This window comes from Pleurodeles waltl, chromosome 2_2, assembly GCF_031143425.1.
Source record: "Pleurodeles waltl isolate 20211129_DDA chromosome 2_2, aPleWal1.hap1.20221129, whole genome shotgun sequence".
Lineage (NCBI taxonomy): Eukaryota > Metazoa > Chordata > Amphibia > Caudata > Salamandridae > Pleurodeles > Pleurodeles waltl.
The window spans coordinates 995,459,904-995,483,593 of record NC_090439.1 but is presented as its reverse complement, the minus strand read 5'-3'; the positions used below and the strand labels follow the sequence as shown (position 1 = coordinate 995,483,593).

The 23,690-nt window shown below is 43.7% G+C and overlaps 1 protein-coding gene across 1 annotated transcript in view; it reads left to right on the top strand.

The window, feature by feature from the left end:
- LOC138282815 (transient receptor potential channel pyrexia-like) overlaps nucleotides 1-23,690 on the top strand; it is a 1,013,831-nt gene that overhangs the window by 227,738 nt on the left and 762,403 nt on the right. Inside the window, exons 5-6 of the mRNA XM_069220730.1 lie at nucleotides 3,407-3,557; nucleotides 9,298-9,459. Of these exons, the coding sequence (XP_069076831.1) occupies nucleotides 3,407-3,557; nucleotides 9,298-9,459 (313 nt within the window). The remainder of the gene's footprint in view (nucleotides 1-3,406; nucleotides 3,558-9,297; nucleotides 9,460-23,690) is intronic.

The following is a 23,690-nucleotide window of genomic DNA, read 5'->3' as shown; positions in this document are numbered from 1 at the left end:
ACTGCAGTTTGTAGGGATAGGCTTATTACATCCTTCAGTGCTTATGATTATCAATGGAGATCCCCTGAGACAGAAGGAATAGTATCTTACCTGTAATCCCAGTTCTCTCACAGGGAAATTACCATTGAAATCATGAGCAACCCACCCTCCTCCCCTGTGAAAGACTTAAATAATTAGTGAACAGTCACTTTCCCTACCCAATACTACCACTGTCTCAGTAAAAAAACTTAGATGCTACCTGATGGGCATGATAGGATACTGGTGGGCTGTGAGCCTTTACAAGTGCAGACCCTCTTGTCATATCTGCAGAGTTGCAGCACTTCATCCTTTTCCTTTAAAAAAGGTTTGTAAATAAGATTTAGATTTTTATTTTCACGGTCCTTTAAAGAGTTTATTACGTTTTTTAAATGCAATTTGAAGCAATTGGCCAACATGACCTTCTTTATGTGCTGCAAAACATCAATATCTCAAGTGCTTCTCCAGGCCTTATTGAAGAAAGGCGGACATCTACACTTAAGAAGATATATTACGAAGATGTGCTCCGGGATCCTCTCACGTGGGCCGGACTATTCAGTGCTCATGATTTCAATGGAGACTCTCCTGAGAGAGAACAACTTAAATTCATTAAATTAAAGTCAAATTAAATGAGTTTAATTTGACTGTTTAAAAAAACATATTGAGGAATTGCTCTTAGGAAGTCGGAGTCTAGATAGATCATCCTCATGGAAAGTGAGGCAGCACAGGGTTTAAACTCTGACTCTGAAATACATGTTTTTTTAATGATGAATCATAATGTTCAATATAGGTTAACGGTCAATCATATATAGATCAGTGGGTAGAAATTGAAGAATTTGTGAATGACTGTCACCCACTGAATTTACAAATGTTGCACTTCGATGAAAGGATTAGCACCAGATGCTGAAATAAGAGTATGTGGTGGATTGTGAGAACTAAGTAAATGATTACATGTGGATCTGTATGCGATGGTTGAAGAGTAAGGATGTGTTATTGAGAAGGAATTTTCTTGTGGATATTCATGAAATCCCTAAGTGGAGCATCCGAGGGAATATTTCCAAATCAAGTTTGGTGAAATATATAGATATATTGATTGAATGCATTTGAAGCAATCAGATGATTTGTGGGTAATGAATGATCACTCCTCTAGCAATGAATTGTGATGATTTGAGGTGAGGACTGTGCACACATTGGAGGGTACTCCAGCTGAAATGATCCAGGGATCCAAAAATGTGAAATGTGTACATTACAATTTGAATGCTAAGTGCCACTGTTCTTACTATTGAGTAGTGTTATATAATATAACAGTGAGATATGGTACTGGACCATTGAAGGGGAAGCTATATATGGATCTTTGGTTGTTAAGAATGTCTTATACATACTCCTTTGAGTGCCTCTTAAGAAATTTGTTTTTGATTTGAAATTCATGGGGTGGATATATGAATCATTAAACAATAAGAATTGAAAATCCACAAGTAACTGCTATGTTTGTTTGAAATTGATGTATGATTATTATTTCTTCTGTTTCTATCACTGGGAGGGGCATGTGACCTCTTTTTAATCCACGTTCACGCTTGCACTCTATGCTCTCGAACACCTGACAAAAGCGGGCTGGGTAGGAAGTGGAAGCTTATATATACGTATATATATTTATAGTTAGGACCATATTTCCAAAGAAAAAGTGATTTTTGACTTGCCTTTATCTTTGGCACCATTTGACGAATCTTCACAACATTTTCCCAAAAAAAGTGTAGCTGTCATTCTTGTTGCACAGGGAAAGTTTTGGGGTGAATCAGGGCCCAAGGAAAAGAGGGCGCGAAAAAAGTTGTGTTTCCCATGTTACTTCCCATAGGACCTTTAGACACATCTACAGGCCGTGCGCAGCGGGGGTTGGAAAAATGTACAGCAATTACAATTACTTTACGTTAAAAAAACATAGAAATTCACTGAAAAAAACAAAGGTTACAGGGAGGTTATAGTTAGGTTTTGAATTTACTCGTACAAAACCATAGAAATTCAGCAGTTATATTTAGAGTTCTTTCAAGTAACTATAACTCGCCCCCAAAGGTAACTATAACTTGCGCCTTCGCCATGCAATGGTGTCTAGTGGGGGTTTCCTGGCCCTCGAGGATCTCCCCTTTCAAATGAGGCCTTCCCGAACTTTGGGAAGGCCCGTTTGGGCCTGTTTTCCCCACCGAAACAGATAGTGACATCAGCACACCTTGCGGCGTGTTGATGTCACAAAGGGGTGGGTGGGGGTGTGGCGGGAGACACGGAAGATCTTCCGTGTCTCACAGGTTTTTTTTAAATTAAAAAATAATCCTCCGATGCAATGCATCAGAGGTTTTTTTAGCCCCCTCCCTGGTGTTGGTCACTGGCCGTGACCCGCACCAGGGAGGTAATGCGGGTGTTGGCCAGTGGCCAACGCCTACACTGAAGTGGTTAAAGAGACAAATTAAATTAATTTAATTTAACATGATTTCCTATGAGGTTTTATTTTAGGTCCCTGTCTCAATTATTTTCTATGGGAGGGTGTTGCAGTATCAGTGGTTGGCCATATTAGGTGCTGGACTCACTAATCGTCCTTTTTGACAGTAGTAACTTACACTTGTGAATTTGGCTCCGCCCACAGTTTCGCCGTAGGAAGAATGTAAGTCTACACTTTTCAGTAACTTTACACTCATAAATGAGAAATAGCCTAAGTAGTAAAGCTACCCAAAAGTGTAAATGTAAACTTACATTTGCAACTTACTCAGAAATGTAAGTTGCCTTTGTGAATAGCCCTAGAAATTTTCACCCATGCGGGAAGAGGGCTCTAAATCTTATTTGTAAATAATTCTGTTGTCTCGCAGAAGTAACTGTTTGCCCAAGACACATCTTTCCCAGATAGGCGTTGGAGGGAGTGCTGGGTACACTCCACTGGATTTCTTTCTCATAACAATAATTTTGGTACGGTCTGTATTACATTACATGGAGGGCTACAATATCCAAATTTGGGCCGTATTTGCCATACAAATGTACAAAAACAAATCAGAGTTCCATTGGCATATTGATTGGCACTGATTTTGTTATTGAGTAAGGATAGGGAAAGTTCCAAGTAGAGACTGAAGATAGTGGGAAGGAACGAATATGGATCTGTGGGTACTCTGTAGTAAGTTTGTATGTGAACCATTGCAGGATGGTGTCAGAAAATCTATTTGGTGTTTCCAGGTTGTGAATCAGTGATTGATGGTCTACGATGTCAAAGGCTGTGTAAGTTTGAGCAAGATCAACAGCAAGGGGTATTTCTTGGTTGACAATTTGGAGAATTACTGCCTCCATGCTGTAGCATACAATGCTATTTAGTCTGGGGACAAAAACAACAGTTGAGCAGGGAATCTTTTTGTTTCAGGTGGCCAAAACATGGAATCCAGATGTTGCCAAGTATCTTATAGTAAGAGGCGCAGATGTTAATAAAGCTGACCAATTTGGAGTCACACCATTACATGTTGCTTCAGCAATGGATTACCCAGAAATGGTGGATTGCTTGCTTAAAAGTGGAGGTACGTATAGAAGTTAAGATGTGTTTTTAATAAGTAATTTATTTTATTTTTTCACCTTCTTATCATCTGTTGTAAAACAATGCTGTGAATTAGGTACTAAACTGAAATATGAAATGGAAATTACAAATAAGTATTTTGTATTTTGCTTAGTAAGATAACAACTAATTTATATCTTCTGGAATAAATCAGCTTAAACCATGTCAGAAACGAATTGTTCTCTATTGTTTGCAGGGGTTTAAGGTGCTATACCTCACCTGTCTCAGAAAGCCTATCTCCACTTCAACATATAATCCTCTTGGATCTTCTCATGGTTGCATGGGATAAACACTTTTCAGGCCCAGAAGTTTACAGTCACGTAGCCAGACACCAAACGCATCCATGTTACATTCAGTTTTTTGTCCTCTTACTGAAAAGTCTAGTAGTCCAACCATTTCCCCTCCGTACCGATAAAGCTTCCTGCCTCTTGGGCTGATATGTGCATGGTTTGTGTGAATTGCCAAAACTCGCAGAAATCAGGTTTACAGAACACATGAAAAGAAGTTTACTGACCTAGTCACTGACAGATTGGATGTATCCAACAGATCTTGAAGCGCAGCCTCAATTCAACGTACTCCAATACTCTGTCCATGGACACAGCTGTGATGGTGCATCTGAATACCTGGATGCATTCAGCTTGCTTCTATGTAAAAGTCCAAGCCAAACTCATTGACATGCCTTTCAATGGTACACAGTTGTTCAGAGAGAAACCTTAATTCCTCCTTGGAACACTTCAAAACAATTAGAGCTACAGCTTGTGCACTGGGCTTAGCCTGCCCAGACACCCCAGCAGTTATACTGCTTCTTTCGCGGCAGTGGCAATTATACTGCTTTTTTTCTACCCCATTCTTGACCCTGTTCCTCATGGACCTGTCCTGGCAGTTCGGGCTGGACTGTTTCCATGGGGAACAGGGTCAAGACTGATTTGCATATGGCTGGGTCCAAACTGAAATGGCATGGCAAGCACAAAAACTGATGGATTAAACCCACATCTGTGACTGGGGTTGAATGTTGGATTTGTTCAGCATTCCGTCCATCATCTGTTGTTTTTGCATTTGTCGCCCCAAGTGGGAAGGGTATGCCCAGACGTGGGTCCTGTGCTTGCTATGCCACCAGATTCAAGCTAGCCTTGCTGATGAAGGGTGATACCCTGAAATTGGTCCCAGGATGCTTGTTTCTGGTCCAGGGAGGACCTGGCGTGGCACTTCGGGCTGGACTGTTCCCATGGGGAACAGGGTCAAGACTGATTTGCATCTGGCTGGGTCCAAACTGAAATGGCATGGCAAGCAAAAAAACTGATGGATTAAACCCAGATCTGTGACTGGGGGTGAGTGTTTGATTTGTTCAGCATTCCGTCCATCATCTGTTGTTTTTGCACTTTTAGAAAGTAGGCATTTTCTTGCTTAATCCCTTCTGTGACTCTGACGGCTTGTGGATTGCCTGTCTAGTTTAGTTTGACAGGTGGGCTGTTTGCACCTCTCTCTAGACAGTGACACAAAGGGAGCTGGGGTGTAGTCTGCATATCCTAATGAGCCATCTGTGCTCATCTTGTATGATACACTGATGAATATGTTCTCTGTACCTTAATACCATTTATATCATATACTGTAGGTATGTTTATTGCACATGCACACACATGTAGAACACCAGAAATACAACGTCAATGTAAGGGTGATTATTGTTTCTTATATATGGCACGTTTTCTGTTTTGTCCACAACTACTAATAGCTCAGTATATTTCTATGATACCACTTCACCTGTAGATGGTTCGGTTTTAGATATTATATTCATTTACTATATACGATTTGGTTAAAACGGAGCAATGAATCAAGTCGATAATATTTATAAGATGATGAGCAATAAGATATGGTCTGGGTGTGAACGGATTAGTGTTTATACTTGATATTATCCACCTATAAATGGCGAATGCGTAGAACAGAAACCTAGCCCTTTCTCCATTGTATGAATAACGCTAGCAATTTTGCGGGTGGCATCCTTTAGATCAGTGAATCCCAACCTTTTTATCGCCGCGGACCGGTAAATGTTTGATAATTTTTCCGTGGCCCGCTTGTTTTGATTTAATAATTTTAATTTAATTGTATTTAAACATGCCTTCAAGATTTGAAGACCTCGGGCGGCCCGGTGCCGATTGATCCGCGGACCGGCACTGGTCCGGGGGTTGGGGAACACTGCTTTAGATTACTGTCATTTTATTTGATATTGTAGTACAGTTTTTGGTCTAAACACGACATTTAGGTATATGACCTACACTTTTTAGATTGTGGACTGAGGGATACTAATAGCTTCAAGATAGCGGGCATTAGAAGTTTTCTGTTTAGTCCATCTTCGATTATCATGAAGATATAAGGAGAGGTTTTGTAAGCGTGCAGCTGTCCGCGTACTTGCGGCACGTTGCTCTGCACAACTAGTAAAGCTGAAGTATGCTAATAGCTTCAAGATGGCGGATACTAGAAGATTTCTGTTTAGTCCGTCTTTGATTTTCATGAAGATATAAGGAGAGGCTTTGCAAGTGTGCAGCTGTCAGCTTACTCGCGGCACGTCGCTCCGCATTACTACTAAAGCTAGTCTTGTGCAATACTCTTCAGGTGAGTCAACTATACACACTCAGAAATACAATGATGCCTTCTGGGGGTTGGTTTTTCTGGTATAATTATATGATCTATGTCTGGGCAGGCTTAATCCTGTTTACAATATTTCGGTAAATATGATGACCTTTTGGCCACCTTATGATGTTGGTGGCTACTGTTCTAATAGGGATCATAAAGATAGATACTATGGACTTTTTTGCTTAAAATAAGATAGATTTAGTTCCTTTAGTGAGGTGTTGGTACAACTAGGTTGGGAACATTTTTTTTTATCTTGACAGCTACTGACACATGCGTATGCATACAATATGTATATAATGGAGTCTGACTTCCATGTTGTTGTTAACTTTGCCACTTTTCAGGTGGGGCTCTTGTATAGTACTCCTTTTGTTTATACTCAACTTATTTTGATTGCACTTGTGTGCAGGTGTTGTCACATAATTCACTGGGGAAATGTTGAATTTTAGATATTATGGATAAGTAATGTAATATTGACACTTTATAAATTGTACTGTGTAGTAGCTTTCGGAGAGGCACTTTGCGATGATGTTATCAACAATATCTATAATGTTATACACTAATATTGTTGTCACCTTTTTATAATTACTTATTACAATGGAACATTGAAGTACTTTGGTTTCCATATTCAAAGTGTTTGGTGACGGGACACTAAACTACGATATTTGTGATTTCTGAATTTTGTAATTAAATTATCTTCCTTTGATGATGTCTTTAGTCCTGATGAAGTTGATGGGTTACCTCCCAAAACGAAACACATGTTGGCTGTGTCAAAATTGAAAAGATGTGTCAAAATTGAAAGCATCATCTGATGAACACAACAGGACTGAAATCTTGTTTTATTGGACAGTGTAAAAATTAAAATCATCATCTGGCAAACGAGAGGACTGAACCTTTGGTTTACTGGTTTAGATTTGGATTACTGGCTGCATCCCATGCAAGGACTAAAGTGTTTACTTCAATATTTAATATTATTGGACTTAATTATGATGTGCTGATGGGGATGTTGGTACCTCTTTTTATGTACACACACACAATACGTATAAAGATGGGTTAGGATGTAATGTACTATATACTCTAGTGTGTGCCTTGAATGTTGATTGGCTTCTGCCAGTCATTGACTGGTTCAAGTTTTTGTGGGGATAAGGGTGTTTTTCCCCTACAAGAGCACCACTTTTTTGATATCACTGCTACAATACGTTTGTATTGGGTCTTTGAACGCCAGTCCATTCCTATGAAAACACCCCTCATATATATTTACTCAGTGAGAATATGATGTTTGGATGAGCACAGATCTCATGAGTAAGTACTAAGGGCGAGGTTTGAAAGCTGTGTTGAGGTACCATGGATAACTTTGAAGATGAGGGTCATCAGTTCTTATATGGTCATGTTTTTGCCAACATGCCGTTTCTTATATATTCATGTTTTTGCCAATATATGGCTAGCTTAATAATAGTAATAAGATGTATGTGTGGCTGGGTAGGTTGAAGTTCATTTGCAATGGGAAGGCCACCACTTTATTTAGGGTGTACTAGGATTATCGTGGGATGCTGACCAGAATGCTTTTCCAATCACAAGCTTCATTTTTATCCTCCTTATCAGAAAGTTAATGTGGGACATGGTTGTCTGGGAGATGAGGTGATGGTAGCTCTTTCGAGTGCTCAGGGCCTGGAGTCTGACGGTGGTGGTGGCACTGGAGATCATGGTTTCCAGCAATACTCCTAAATGAACAAGCAATGTTACCACATTCTGGGTTAAAATCAATGGCTTCTAAAAATGTAACAGAGAAAAGTTGTGGGGACAGAGACGATATTCTAGTATCCAAATTAATCTCTAAACCTATCTGTTTTCTCTAAGCCCAGCTGTTTATAAACTTTTTTAGAGATGACTATTCATAGTGCAAAAGTGAATTTGGCTAAAGTGCTTATTAATTTTCCTCTGCCAAGAGTCTAAGATTCTGCTAATTAGACAAGCCTCCCCGCTGGCTTGGTATTTGCGGTTCTGGCAAAACTCCTGCTGTAGAATCCACACTAACGGTCACTATATGTTAACTAAATCAGTGTTTTACAGGTATTGCACTAGCACAAGAGCTGGAGCATTTTAATGAGTTTGACCTCAGACATGGGAGCAGATTCGACCCCTCCAGGCCAATGGGGGAGTCCAATCTGCTCCCATGTCTGAAGTTCTACTTTTAGGGAGGCTGCACATCTTAACCAATAGAAAGTACTGTTGTAACCGATATTCCATAGTACTGGCATTTGGATGGAACAGGGGGACTCATCTCACTCTGTTTGGTTCCTGGAATTTAGTGTAATGAGGAATTCAGTGACTCTACATGGGATCGGAAGCCAGAGAAGACTTGTTCAAACCAATTGAGCGCCATCAGGGTATTCTGCAAATATACAATCATCACTCCTTAAAAACCAGTTTGTGGGTTTGTTTCTGCACTTCACTATTCAAAGAAAACAAAGTTCATCTCCTGATGTACACAGGCCACAAGAAGCTTTCTTAATTCACTCTAGTCATAGCTGCTGGCATCTTTACTCACGATACTCCTGTAATTAAATGACAAACACACCAGGAATACTCCATCCAATGAAATACCTTTGTGCAAAAGGGTTGCACAGTAGTCTAATAAGGGGTCAGTTGCCTAATGGCTCAGTTATGAAAAATACAAATACCGTGAACCATTTTCTGGCTGCCGCTTTGAATGTGTGGCTGCACAAGGAAGTGTTGTGCACTTTTATTTATTTTTTAACATAGTTATGGGTTGCATCGAATCATTCTTTCAGACGCCAGCTAAAGCAGTATTAAGCAAGCAATGTTTCCAGGCCCATAGATTGGAGGAAGCGAATGCATTGCAGCAACTGATTAAGAATAATAAAACAGAGGCTGACCACAGGGAGTACTTGAAATACATCAGGAAAAAGATCCCATCGTAATTAATGTTTTCCCTTTGGGGTGCACTGTATCACTGATTTCCAGTGTTTAGGCACCAGCGGTCACGATACTTTGATTGCATGAGATAAGAGTTTATAGGTGGAAAATTACAAACTCTGATTCACTGTTTTCTGTGACAGCTAAAATCAGCGCAACTACTACACGCAGGAAACAGGCTCCGATACATTATGCAGCCAAGTATGATGCCGTCGAGGCGCTGAAGATGCTACTGAAGTATGGCGCTGACGTCAGTGCTAGAGATTACAAGGCGCGCACACCCTTGCAACTGTCAGCTGAGCTGGGTAAGAGGCAGGAGTGAACGGGTAACTGAAAACATTTAATCAATTGCGTTATTATGAACCGGCGTCTGTGTTAAATATACAGAAATGTACATCTACTTTTCTTCCTACTATCCCCTTGTGACATCACTGTGCACTGTGATAAGAAAATTACATAACTACTCTGACGGAATGGTTGTGTGTCTGAATATAGATATTAAAAGTGTAGTCTGACATAAATATTGCGGTGATAATATATCACTTACAAAATTATTGATCCTTTTTTTGTAGGGCCCAATGTTTTCTGTCAGATAGTAATTAGACCTAAATATTCTGGTACCATACTGTTGCAAAGTGACCACTTTTGGGGTAGTCGCAGCCTGTTTTTGGGACTTGCCTGCTGGTATTTTTGAACTCTTAACACTGGGTCACTGCTGACCAGTGCCCAGTGTAGGTGCGCAGACCCCTAAAAGGAAGTCGAAATGGGCTTAAAACCCTATTTGGCATATTTAATTTTGTTATAAGACCATTATAGAAACTATACTTATGGTATGTAAATTGAAATGTCGAAAGTGACTGAAGCACTCTTTTGCCAACCACATTTTAGTCCTGAAACCATGACACAGACCCCTGGTCCCCTGCAGACTGCAAGCTCTCATGTACAAATAAACTATTGTACAGACGTACAGACTCACCTCTAAGAGATAAGTAGGTCACTCCTAAAATTATCCTATTGGCCATGAGACAGGGTGCATAGTGCCTTGAAGTGATACTTAGCTAATTTCATGTTAGCATGTACCTACTTTGAATAAATCACCAAAAGTTATTTTCATTGTATTTGCTCTATCTGCTCGCATAGGAACATCAGTTAAAGCGTATTAAATAATGATTTCTGCATTATTCCGTGAGAAACAGCTACAGAAAAGTTTCAGTCCAATTTATTGGTAAATCTAATTCATTGGCAAAGTTTGAATGTTATTTTTAACAACTCCAGGAGAGTTATATTTACTTACATGAGCCATTGCTGGCTAAGTAGTCTTAGTTTATAATGGCTGCCCACACCTCCCCTGCCTGTATTGAGGGTTGAAATTTCTGCCAGGAGCCGCACAGTAGTCCTCTTTGATTGATAGGTTGACGTGAATGGGCAAGGAGGACTTCTATGAGCTCAGCAGACTATTCAGGGTAGGGCTCCTGTGGCTCCTTCTTTTGGCACATGTCAAGTCCTATATAGCATCCTTGCCCGAGGCACATGTAAAACCTTTACACCATTGAAAGGGATCAAACAAGCTCAGATTGCAACTGTGCATTTCTTGTCTGGTTACTGAAAGACACTGCTTGGTCTTACTGGAATTTTGTCTCATTTTATGTTGTGGGTCCAGGTACTGCTTCAAACTTTATTTTAGTGTTAGATATGAGAGCACACTTGTAATTTGTACACACCCCATCTCTCAGAGCTCAAATTTAGTGTGACTGAAGCCTTTGGCTGTCTTGGTTTTGCACTGACACTGTATTTTGTGCCTATTTGCAGTAAGGTAAACAGGAACTGAAAATCTAGGACCTAGAAACCCATTGATCAGACAGGAACAAGCACTGTCTTAGGATGCCCCACACTAACAGGCTGGTAATGCCTACAAACCTGGACCCTCACCCAGCCTTCATCAAAAACTGCTGGACTTGTAAAAAAAATGCCATGCAGACTGAACCTAATGCACTTGGCATATGTGACATGTCGAGGAGGTTGGACCCTCTTCACTTTGAAATCCAAACACAGAAAGAGTTTAAATGTTTCATTAGGCCGATCCCTGGGTAGCTCAAGGAACATAAAACAGCTGAAGAGGACATTCCTGTGAAGACTCCCAGTGGACCAATGGTAACTGGACTGGGACCTCATTTTGCCATTGGCCACGGCCTCACACCCTGAGAATCTCTAAATGCATCCCCTGAGGTGTTTGGGTCTTTGACATGTACTACTGTGGGTTTTGGGCACCCGATGAATGTTTGGATTTTTTTTTTCTAATTTCATCCGGAGCTCTAGAACTTCAGTAGCACCAGCTGGAAAAAGTATGCAAAATGCAGTTCAATAGTGAAGTATTTGATTTCAGCTTTGTCGCGGACCAATGCACTTGGTGTCATGTTGCCAAGGAGTGAGCACAGATTTACTGTATTTAATTTGTGTGACATCTAGCAGGTGCTGGCATTGTCCTATGAGGCTGACACTTGTCCATCCCAAATAATCTACTTCCTACACATGCCTACTCAGCAAAATGACAACAGCTGTTTAAAAATGATAGGAATAACAAGCTTTTCAGCATATTCTACTGTAATGTTTCCCTCTGAAAAATAACAGTGATTAGCTACATAGGGCAAATCTACACAACGTTATTTGTAGTACAGCTGATAATTATTACAAGAAAGCAGGAACCTAGCTGCAGTGTGCCACATATCCTGAACTACCGCTGCTTTAGGAAGTGACACATTACAATGATAAAACAGATTTTGCAACTAATTACCAGCTGCCTTATTTGCAATCATAGTATCTTTTTATAAGATGCATTAGGAGCCTAAGGGTTTCATGTATGGTTGGGGAAAGGGTACATTAAGAATGAAAAACCCCCTACTGTAGTCAGGGGCGGCTGGTGTTAATATGCGAGAGGGACGTCGCCCACCTACACCTTTGGGAGGAAAGAAACAAAGGATTAGAAACATTGAGCAGCTGAAAATACATTTCACTTGCTGCTCGGTGACAACGTTATCTTGAACGGTGTTGTTGATTGGGCGGGGGAGGGGTTGAAGCCTGGGGGGTGGCCTGAGCAGTGTGCATGTATCAAGCGGGCAAGGTCTTCCTTGTCCTTGAAGCATTTTCCAGGGCAGTGAGGTCACATTAGTGGGTGTGCTGTAGTTCTTTGTCAGGTACAGGGTTCCTTTTGGGGTGTTATTTGTAATGGCCGAGGGCAGGGTTAACAGAGTGCTTTGAACAAAATAGCTAGGGGTGGGGCAGGGCGATGAGGAGAATTTTGAAGTGGATGTGACATTGATGTTCACCACCGCTCTGCAGTTGTGTTATATTATCACGTGGACCAGCCTCAGGGAGGAGCCCTGAAGCTTCCTTTCAGAGCAGCAGCAAGTCTCGTGTGTGGAGAGGTGTTGTGTTTTATCCTCTCCTGACTGACCTGCTGCTGCCTGGGCCAGACTGACTACCAGATCTCCCCTGTGGCCTGCACTCACGCTGCCTGTGCTGCGCCCCTGCCAGGGAGTCCCTCATGGGAGGTGTTGCTGGGAGGACATTTGAGCTGAGAGGCCTTTAGTCCTAGCATTTCAACAGTCAAGGCATCTCTGCTACAGTTGCATTTAATACCTTTTAATGAACAGTAATACAATGACAGCTATGGCCTAGAGGCAGTAAGGGCTGGTGAAACTGCTTTGAGCCATTGATTCATTCACCTCGTGCAGGCCCTCATGATATGGGACAGAGAAGTTCTCTGGTAATATGTGACGTGGGCTCTTACCCCAAGGGGGGCAGTTCGGTATGGTGCGAGAGCCGAGGGATGGATTGCTAAAAGAGACAGATAAGTATTTTGATGGAAGGAGGGTTTTGAATTTGAATGGGGGTGGGTGGGGCTCCGAGGCACACTGGAATGTCTGAAGCTGCTGAAAAAACAAAACCTTCCGTCGCAGAAGTACCTGTCCCCACACCTCGCACACCTGCCTGCAACAACCGACTCTTGGAGTCAGATTGTTCAAGGCAGCTCCTGCCCCGCACTCACCACGGAGGGGGCAGGATGTCAAGAGAGAATAACTGGCTACTGAGGCAGTGCTGGAAAGCTACTGAAGGCCGATTTTAGGATCGCCTTCGCCTTCCGTGGTCCGATCCCCTGGTTGGCAGCTCAGCTCAGAGTCTGTTCACACCACAGAAGTATCATTTTGTATTCAGTTACAATAATAACTTGCATTATAGAGCACTTCATTACCACATGTCTGCCGTTTCAAATCGCTGTCGGTAACAGCCAGGTGTGACCAATAAAGACTGTAAAATAGTTCTTAATTGACCTCCTCTATAATGCTTGGAGAGGCCTAGCCAGAACTCAAAACTCCTGGTCGACAGATCAAGACATGTAGTGTGATTAAGTTTTCTACTCTCTATATATTTCTGCCAGCTTGTGACACTGAAAGGCAAGCGCCTAGAGGTGCCCCAGGGTTGGGTGGGTTCTTCATGCCCAGGTTTCCCTGGGCTCTCTGGCACACTTTGGACCCTCCAGCCTTACTTCTACAACTAGCAGGAATAAGGCGAGTCCTAAGTATATTGTAACTCACTTTACAGATGATGTGCACACATGCTGAGATAAGCAGGTCACAAGGCCAGAGTCCAGCAGGGACGATTTAAACTTCCATCCTTCTGAGGCAGATATAATTGGGCTACTATAGCAACATGAATTATGGGAAAAGTCTGATGGCATAAAAGAACTATAATTACAAAACCAAAATGTTAATCACCAAAAGAAGACAAGTTTAGGTTGGTTTGTTTTTAGAGCCAGTCCGCTCACCTATCTTAGTTTAAGAGGAAGGGCCTGATTTAGAGTTTGGTGGATGGAGTTACTCTGTTACAAACTTGATGGATATCCCATCCACCCTATTACAATTCCATTATAGCCTATGGAACTTGTAATACAGCGGAGGGGAAACAAGCCACCTTTGTGATGGAGTAATTCCTCCTGAAAACTCTAAATCAGGCTTTTAGTGCTCAACACCAGCACTTTGAGGTGCCCCAGAGCTACATTAATCACCCTTTTCTCAGCCACCATCTTTTAGTGTTTAACATATAGAGTGCAAGTATCATTTGATGGAAAACTATTTGTCCCCAAATGTGTGCTGCATAAATGTTAAAACCCCCAGCCCGAGACAGCCAATTTGATGTTGTCTGTGCCCCCAGTGGACATGCATGATTAGGTCTGACCTGCACACCTAAACTGCTGGTGTTATGAAGAGCAAGAATGCATTCCAGTGCCCTTCCTGAGCACAGTCGAGGTGACACAGCCCTGGATCATAAACTCAGGTAATTGAAGGTGCTCGGATTGGTGAAATACAGTATTTGTGCAGTGTCACACAATTTGATCCAACAGGAATGCAGGGATTGATCCTAGATTTTCCACTTTCACACTTGCATTTCCACCAATAGATGGGTATCTTTCCATAAGGAGGGGTGACCGGTCCCACGTCACTGTGCACTACATTCAGGAGGTGCTGTGTTTTGAATTATCTTATGGGTTTAAAAGCACCTTCTACAGAGTTCCTTATGTGTATCAATTTTCATGCAACAATGAAATTGTCAAGATAATTCTGGTGACTAAGTTACTTTTAAAGAGAGAACAGAGTTTGGTCCAGTGGAAGTTTTGGCTCATCATTAAGTAGTACAGAGGGTTAATGTGCCTGCTTTAAAAAATGTGTACCATGCCGATCACAGGATTGTATTTTATGCAGATAGCTCAGTGGGAACTGATTTTACCACATAGAGCCTTTTGTTACTCGCAGTTCATATATTACAATCCTAATATAGCACACTGAGCTATGAACAGTATCAAAGAATTGCATGCAAACTGGATGATATAGATTAGAACATTATGGCCCTCATTATGACATTGGCGGTGAGTGATAAAGTGGCGGAAATACCGCCAACAGGCCGGCGGTATTTACTGCCAAATTATGACCAGGGCAGTGAGAACTCCCATAGACAGCCAATGTACCACACCATCCGCCAGGGCGTTAACACCACGCACAATGGCGATACCCATCAACAGCCAGGCGGGAGACAAAGTTCCGCCCACCATATCACGACACAGCACACCGCCATTATTTCCAGGGTGGAACCAACACCATCAAAAGCCTGTCCGAAACACTGCACAGAAGATGAAAGACTCACCATCAGAGACACAGAGAAGGACTACGCCGTCATGGAACCAGAACTGCAATTCTTGCCAATGCTCTTCTACTCCATGCTCCACCTGGAACACTAACGCTGACGAAGATGACGATGGTGAGTACAGCCGCCTAGCACACAAGGGAGGGAGGAAAAGGAGAGTGACACACACATACACACAACATACACCAGACACACACACACCATACACAAAAACAATGGCACATGACACACGGCCTAATAATGCAAGGACAACAAGAAGGCAGTAATGAGAATGTATTGAATGGGATCAGCCACCAAATGAACCAATTGGATAACTAAGAGGTATGTACAAATGTCCACAAAGGGCCAATGCCCAGTCCAAAGTACTACTAAGGGCACACATGGCCACAGGGCACAGTCCAAGGCCCAACTTGTTTCCTGACATCATCCGCACAGAACTCTGCAGGGGCATCATTTTGCAAGTGGGAAGGCACCTCAGGGGGTGTGGGGGGCACCTCAGCTGAAGTCGGGAACTTGCCCACTAGTTCTGGAGGGGGCTCCATGCCCATTATCTTAGCTGGGGAGCGCAAGGTCACAGTCTCTCAGGTGGGTGACTTGCCCACTGGTCCTGGAGGGGGATCCTTGCACAGCAGTCCCTGGAGGATGGCCTATATGCCCTCTGCTGGAGGTGAGGGCTGCACTGTCACATCTGGAGGTGAGGGCTGCACTGTGTCAGCTTGTGAAGGTGCCTCCTGGGCAGCCTCTGCTGGAGGTGAGGGCTGCACCGTCTCAGCAGGTGAAGGTGCAGCCTCTGCAGGAGGAGTAGGCTGCACTGCCTCAGCTGGAGGTGAGGCCTCCGTGACCACTGGTGGTGTCACCCTGCCAGGCTCTGCTGGGGGTAGTGGGTGGGTGTGTGTTTTTTTAATTGCCCAATGTTGTGTAGTTTAGTAGTTGGGTGTCCATTCTGAGTGCGGCAGCACTGGTGGAATTCCGGCTCTGGTCATTGCGGCGGACGGCGGTAAGACAGCACTGCTGCCAGCAGCAGCGCCATGCCAGCAAAACACCACCTATCGTATCATGTTCCATGATACGGCTTGGCAGTGTTTTACTGGCAGACACTGCTGCTGGCAGCAGCGCTGTGTCCCGTCTCCTGCCGAAGGACCCCCTGCAAGCAGATAAGTCGGGTTCTCCGACAGGAGGGGGGTGGGGGGTGTTGTGCATGTGTGTGACTGTGTTTGAATGCGTGCATGCATGTGTAATGCGTGTGTGCATGAGTGGGTGTGTGTGTACATGCATGTTGTGTCGTGTGATTGCCTGTGTGACTGGATGTATGCTTGTGTGTGTTGCTGTGAGTGTGTATGAATGTATGCATGCATGGGTGATTGTGTGTGTGTATGTATGTGCGTGTATGTGTGTATATGTGTGGGGGTGGGATGGGGAGTGTGGGGGAGGAATTCCCTGGCACTGACAGTGCCTACCGCCATGGTTTCCATGGCGGTACAGAAACTACGGAAACCATGGCGGTGGGCGGGGGACAAAATGCCATGGGTGGCCTAGTGATAGCCTCCGGGCTGGAGACTGCAGTCTCCAGCCCGGCGGTCGTTACCGCCGTGGCGGTCGGTGTGTTAACTTGGCGGTTTGGCTTTGGCCAAACCGCCAACATCATAATAGTGGGGGTATGTACCGCCACCGTGTTGGCGGTAATACCTCCACTATTACACCGACCACCGGGGTCGTAATGACCCCCTATTACTTGTAATGCCAACCCTAGCCACTGTGTTACATTTCAGCTCTCCAGTTTGTGCTTGTCCAGACCAAGCACATTAAAATATTTTGCTGGCAAGTATGGGTAAGATGTGACTCCCATGATTGTATGACACAATCACGCATGGCTTAACAACGCGGTCGCAACCACGACCACCTCTTTACCACTCATGTCTTTACCATTCATGCCTTTACAACGTATTTCGTTGTAAAAGCATGCTTAGTAAAGGAATTTGTGAAAAGGACATGTGTAGTTGTGTTATACAAACCCCCTCTTAACCTAACAAAAACTCCCCCCACCTGCCCTGAGGCCTAAAACTACCCCATCCCCTAAACCCCCTAAAAACCCTGGTCCCTGTTTACAAAAAAAACTACCCCGACCCGGTCATCCCCCTTTAGAGTTTAAAACTCCCCCACCCCTAAAAATGAAACTCCCCACCCGCCCTGAGCTCACTAAAACCTTCCCCATCCCTGAAAACTCTCCCCCCCCTCTAAAACCTGGCCCCAAACCCTAGCCGCCCTGAGGCCTAAAACTACCCCATCCCTAAACCCCCCCACCAAAACATGACCTCAGCCTCTTCCCGCCCTGAGCCCTAAAGCCCTACCCCCTGTAAAAAAATATAAACTATCCGGCGCCCCCCATCATCCAGGCCCTTGTTTAAAAAAAAACTACCCGACCCCTGCAACCCATCCTGAGCCCTAAAACATTCCCTCACCCATAAAAATAAAACTACCACAACCCCCCCAACCATAACACTTAATCCACACCACACCTAAAACTACCCCCAAACCCTGCCCCAGCCCACCTTACCTCACTGCAGCCTCTTTCGATCCTCCCTGCTCTTCTCTCCACCCTTCCTAAGACATTCCCCACCTCTAAAAAAAAAAAAAAAAGCTACCCGACTCCCCACCTAACCTAAGCCCTAAATTCACCCCAACCCCTAAGAGCTACCCCCCCCAAACCCTGCGCCAGCCCCACTTACCTCGCCATATCCGCTTCTGATCCTTCCTCCTCTTCTCTCCGTGCTTTTGCACCCTTAGAAAGCTCTCTGCCTTACCCGTGCATATACGTGGTTTAGGCACATGCGTAGTTAAGGCAGAGAACAAAGCAGTCGTAGTTAAGGCAAGTGTTACTTTGCTTACGCTGTAAACATCCGCGTGGCTTAGGCGGCATTAGTTAGGATGTTTCTCGACTTCCACACCTTGTAGTCCTCATTGTCCTATGTAACATTTTCGATACACTGATTTACACGTTTGATTCAATGTCTCTGGATAATGTGTGTGATGTAAAGTGGTGTGACACCGTACACTGGTATGAGTAACTTTTCTTTCTTTCTTTCTTTCTTTCCTTCTATTCATGCTTTCTTCCTTTCACCCTCCTTCCTTTCACCTCTCCTTCCTTCTTTTTCCTTGCTTTCTTAAGTCTGTTATGTTTTTTTTTTTTTTTTTTTTTACCTTTCTATTTACCGCTCTCCTTCTGTTTTTCACTTTATTTTTATCTGTTACCTTTCTCTGTCTCGTTCATTGTACTTTGTGGTCTAGCAAGGTTGCAGTGGGTCCATGTGCCAGGACGCAAAACTGGCAACACTGCCACTAGCTGAGTGGTAAATGTAGAGAGAATTTGGGTTTAGTGGTCAATTCACACCCCTGTGCTCTGATGCCACTGGGAATGCTGCACTGAATACAGCCATGCCGCTGACGGTACTTGGTTATTTTGGCAGCCCTCTGCCAACACCCTTTAATCTTGAGTAGTGTTTTTATGGGCTTTTGTCTGGAGATTTAAGCGGCCCATAGAGGTACTAATCAAGGTTTTGAGTGTCTCACTGGCAAGTCCCAGTAGCTGTTGGTGTGTGGGCTTCTTGAGATCCCTGAGTGCACGTCTACTTCCAGCTTCATGTTAATTCTGTGCAAGACATTAATTGTTGGCATTAGCCCAAGAGAAATTACATCTAAACATCAACTTAAAGGAATATAAGTGCAATTTGTAGTATCCTGCTGGACATGTTCTAGTGTTTCACCAGCCACTCAGCTGACGGATGGCCTTACACACACACTCCACACTCATCTAACACAGGCGTCACCAGTCAGGTGACCCTGCCAATTAAAAGGGCCGGGCGCACGTGCCTGTGGCCAGTTACCTGAACCATGCCACTGTGTCTGCGTCACATCATTTCAGTAGCATGAGGGCCTAGGGCCCGCAATACTACACAATTGAGAGCAGCCTGTTGAGCATACTCGGGAACAGTGTAATATTGCTTGGTGTCCCTGCAGCACGGGTGGCCTAGAATTACAGTCTAAAAACACAGCACCCATCTTAACACCCAGGCAGAGCCTATGTACACATCCAGAATGTTCTTGATCACAAAAGGTATTCACTCCAAGCACCTTCTGATATTATTCGCCAGTGTGGTCTGATCATGTCTGGCACAACTGCCCAGTCCTGCAGTACCTGAACCTCTCTACAAGAGAATCAAGGAAGTGAGATAACCAAGTTGATCACATGGCAACATATCCTGTTTCCTCCGACTTTGCTTCTCATGCTCAAATATTTTTGTGCTATTTCAAGAGTTCTTTAATGTTAAAGACAGCAGAAATATTCTGAAGGCCTGGAGAGTATTTTAGACATTGCATACAATTTATTGCTGGATTAGTGAGCCGAAAAGTTAACTTTTTTTCAGTAGGCCCATCCCCCTCTAAATGACGACTCCATCATGGCCATTATTCCTGTGTCCACTAAACAAAATCTTTAAACAAAGAACATATCTGCATCACCATAAACCATAATGGCCCCTAAAGATTCACGTAATCCAGGGACCTTATTGCAAACTATATATACTTTTGAGCAAAGGGAGTGTTTATCCTGACCGCTCCTGTCTTGATTATTGATCTTTTCATGGTATAGAATTATTACAATGTTGCTACCTTTATCACAATTTTCGTCTAGCCCTTTGGTTCTGTCTTATCCAGGTGACTGGTTGACACCTGTTCGGTATACGTCAATAAGGACGCTCAATGAAGGACCACACGCCAATTATGAATACAATTTAGCTTTACTAGAATTTCAGGTAAATGTATGCATTTAGCACATCAACAATGGTAGAATAAAAATAGCAATGAAGAGCATCTATTTATATATGAGTACACTACAAAGAGCATCTACGTATATATATGAGCAAAGAGTTACTTGACAAATATAAGCTTTGATTAACTGTATACCAAAATGCGTCACACTACGATGTTCAGGAAGCAAAATAAAAACGAGCTGAATACTTCAGATAAGCTTTGATTAACTGCATACCAAAATGCATGTTTCAATTACTGCAGCAAGCTCACACTACGATGTTCAGAAAGCAAAATATAAACGAGCTGAATACTTCAGATTATAAACACAGTGCAAGCATAAAAATCAATCTTAATAATAGAGCAGAGAAACAAAGGCCTTTCATCCCTGTGTGGAACTTAACTTAGTCCACGAAATGCTGGGAAGCCCTCTACTGCCCGCTTGGACCTCTCTCCCCCTCAAGCGTCACGGTCTCTGAACAGCAAACAGGAAGGCAGCGCTGGGCCTGGAGATGGCAGCTTTCACAACCCCATCTGCGAGCTTCAAATCCCTTACCCGCACTTCAGTGCTTAAATAACTTGAAGCTTGGATTCTATCCCTTTCTGACATTTTCTAGCTATGTTATCAGCACTTGTCTCTTGGCTGCTCTGCCCTTCCCCAGCCATTGTTTTCATTCCATCTTCTCCCTGTACTCTCGTTCTCAAGGTTGAGACGGAGTCTCCTACACAAACAAGCTTGAAAATAACTTCGTGAACTTTTCCACGTTGTTCGGGTTTCAGCAGGCATCACGCTCATCTACACTGCTCAAGCTAATTAACCCTTCGTGTCACAATGTCTTCCACACCTTTCCCTCTACTGATCAGGTTCGTAACAGCAAAATTATTTCACATTTCTGTGTTGTTTCCTCCATCCCGCTGTTACATTTTTGGGGTCAAACCTTGATCTTGTTCGAAGTGGGTAAAGGGGGAGTCCGACATATATACCAAAGCTCTTTGGAGCCTTTAGCTTTTTTAATGTTTTTGAATAGATTAATTTGAGTGTTTCTGAAGTCGAGAGCAAGGATCTCCTATTCACTCACTGACTTCTTCGCAGTCACCAAAAAGGAAGGGGCTGGAGGCCAGAAATGAGAAGAGCAAGCAACACTACAATCTAGCGGACAATCAGATGAAAACTCTTCTTTAAGTAGATGAGCAATGATCCCTGACTCATAAGTGGTCCATTGAATGACTCAAAGGTCTTTTTGTTGAGATCAAAGAGTCTTATTCGTTTTAGAGATTTCTCAACTCCTGCATCACTAGTTTGCGAAATTACAGCGTGGTGCAATGGTCCACTATCAACACCACGTGGTCATTAAATACATTTAAATTCATTAGTTCTACAAATGAGTCCTTATAATCAAGAACTATGACTCCTGCCTGTCCAGTATACATGTGTGGGAGAGCACAATCTGGCCAGCATTACAACACCTAGCCCTTTGAATGGACGACTGCACGTCAACGGTGAGTGGAGTGTTGCTGCAGACAGAAACAGCATAACCCTTCCTCGAGGCTGTTGCTCTTCCAGTGGTTCATGACCAAGGTCTGATGTTAAAGTCGGAGGCGTAACATAGGCCCCTACAGCCCCATGGTGCAGGGGAGTGCCCGAGCTCTAGGGACCCCCTCTGCACATTACCCAAAAAAGCCCAAAAGGGGGCCCCTCCATGTGCTTTGCAAGGGGGGGCTTCAGTTTCGTTACGCCACTTGTTATAGTCTTTTGTGAAAGGTGGCCCTGCAAGAGTACTAACAGTTTGTAAATGCCTTTAAATAAAAGTGACTTAGACTGTTCTGTTAGCAAGCAACCTAGTACTAGCTTCTAGCACATCCAGAGATGCTGAAATCCACTCCTTACAGGTACGTAAGCCAGGATAAAATAGTAAGAATCGTACATTGACACTTAGGGGGTCATTCTGACCCTGGCGGCCGGTGGCCGCCAGGGCCACCGACCACGGGAGCACCGCCAACAGGCTGGCGGTGCTCCCACAAGCATTCTGACCGCGGCGGTTCAGCCGCGGTCAGAAGCGGAAAGTCGGCGGTCTCCCGCCGACTTCCCGCTGCTCGGGGGAATCCTCCATGGCTGCGGAGCGCGCTCCGCAGCCATGGGGATTCTGACACCCCCTACCGCCATCCTGTTCCTGGCGGGTCTCCCGCCAGGAACAGGATGGCGGTAGGGGGTGCCGCGGGGCCCCCGTAAGAGGGCCCCACTGTGTATTTCAGTGTCTGCAATGCAGACACTGAAATACGCGACGGGTGCAAACTGCACCCGTCGCACCCCTGCAACTACGCCGGCTCAATTCTAAGCCGGCGTCCTCGTTGCAGGGGCATTTCCTCTGGGCCGGCGGGCGCTCTTTTGGAGAGCGCCCGCCGGCCCAGAGGAAATGTCTGAATGGCCACCGCGGTCTTTTGACCGCGGTGCGGTCATTTGGCGGCTCCCTCCAGGCGGGCGGCTCCCGCCGCCCGCCGGGCTCAGAATGAGCCCCTTAATCTATTGAAAGTAACAGAAGCACTAAAAAATGTTCTCACTACAAGATTATTTCTCTCTGATTCTTACCTCAGCCGATGATTCCATTATAGTCTTGTGGTAAAGGGGCTTAAAACAATCAGAAGAGCTGAAGAATGTTATAAACACTTCTTAAACAGTCTTAAACACAACCAATATCGCACAGTTTGAGTGACCAGAAATGAGGCTAGAATTGTGTTCATATTGCTTTTTTTGGATCCAAGTTCCCTGAAAGTTCTAAGACTGAATTCAGCAGATTTTCTAAGATCATTGTCTGTTACAGATCACAGCCGGTGCTGAGGGTTGATTGTCCCCCATTCAAAACCCCTTCCTCCATCCACAAGATATTCTATTCAAGTCACCTGACTTGGGCTGTAATTTCCTCAACTGTCTATTGTGAGGCTATGGGTGTACTATGTGGTATGAATGTGAAGCCCCACTGTCCAGTACACTCAAAAATACCATCTTGGGTCCAGTCAGGTATGTTTACTCAACCTTAAACTCAACCCTGGTTAGCTATGGCTGCGAGCAGTAAGGCTTAACAAAGGGACAATGAGTAAAGCATTTAACAGCACCACAAATCACAACAAAGAAGGCACATGGCACGAAAGAAACAAGAAACCAATTTATAAAAACTGATTCGATTTTTATGAATTTTTAGAGCCCTTAAGCGTCACAATCCAGCAGAGGATTCCAGAGATAGATTTTGAAGGTATGACTTCAGTTTTCAGGGCTGCCGATTGGGAAAATGAGAAAAGAACAACTGAACGCTATATCCACGCTATTACAGCAATATGAAAAGCCCAATGAGAAGCCATTATAACGTAATGTAAGAAATTAGAATTCCTCCTATTTCAGATACGCTCCCGATGAAGCAATCCATGTCATTAGTGATTTTATCATGTCTGGTTTGATTCTATCTTCTTCTGTTTTATTTTAGTCTCAACTGTTGTGATATAATGCTCTTTTATATGCCTAATTGTCCACTATGTATATGACTTT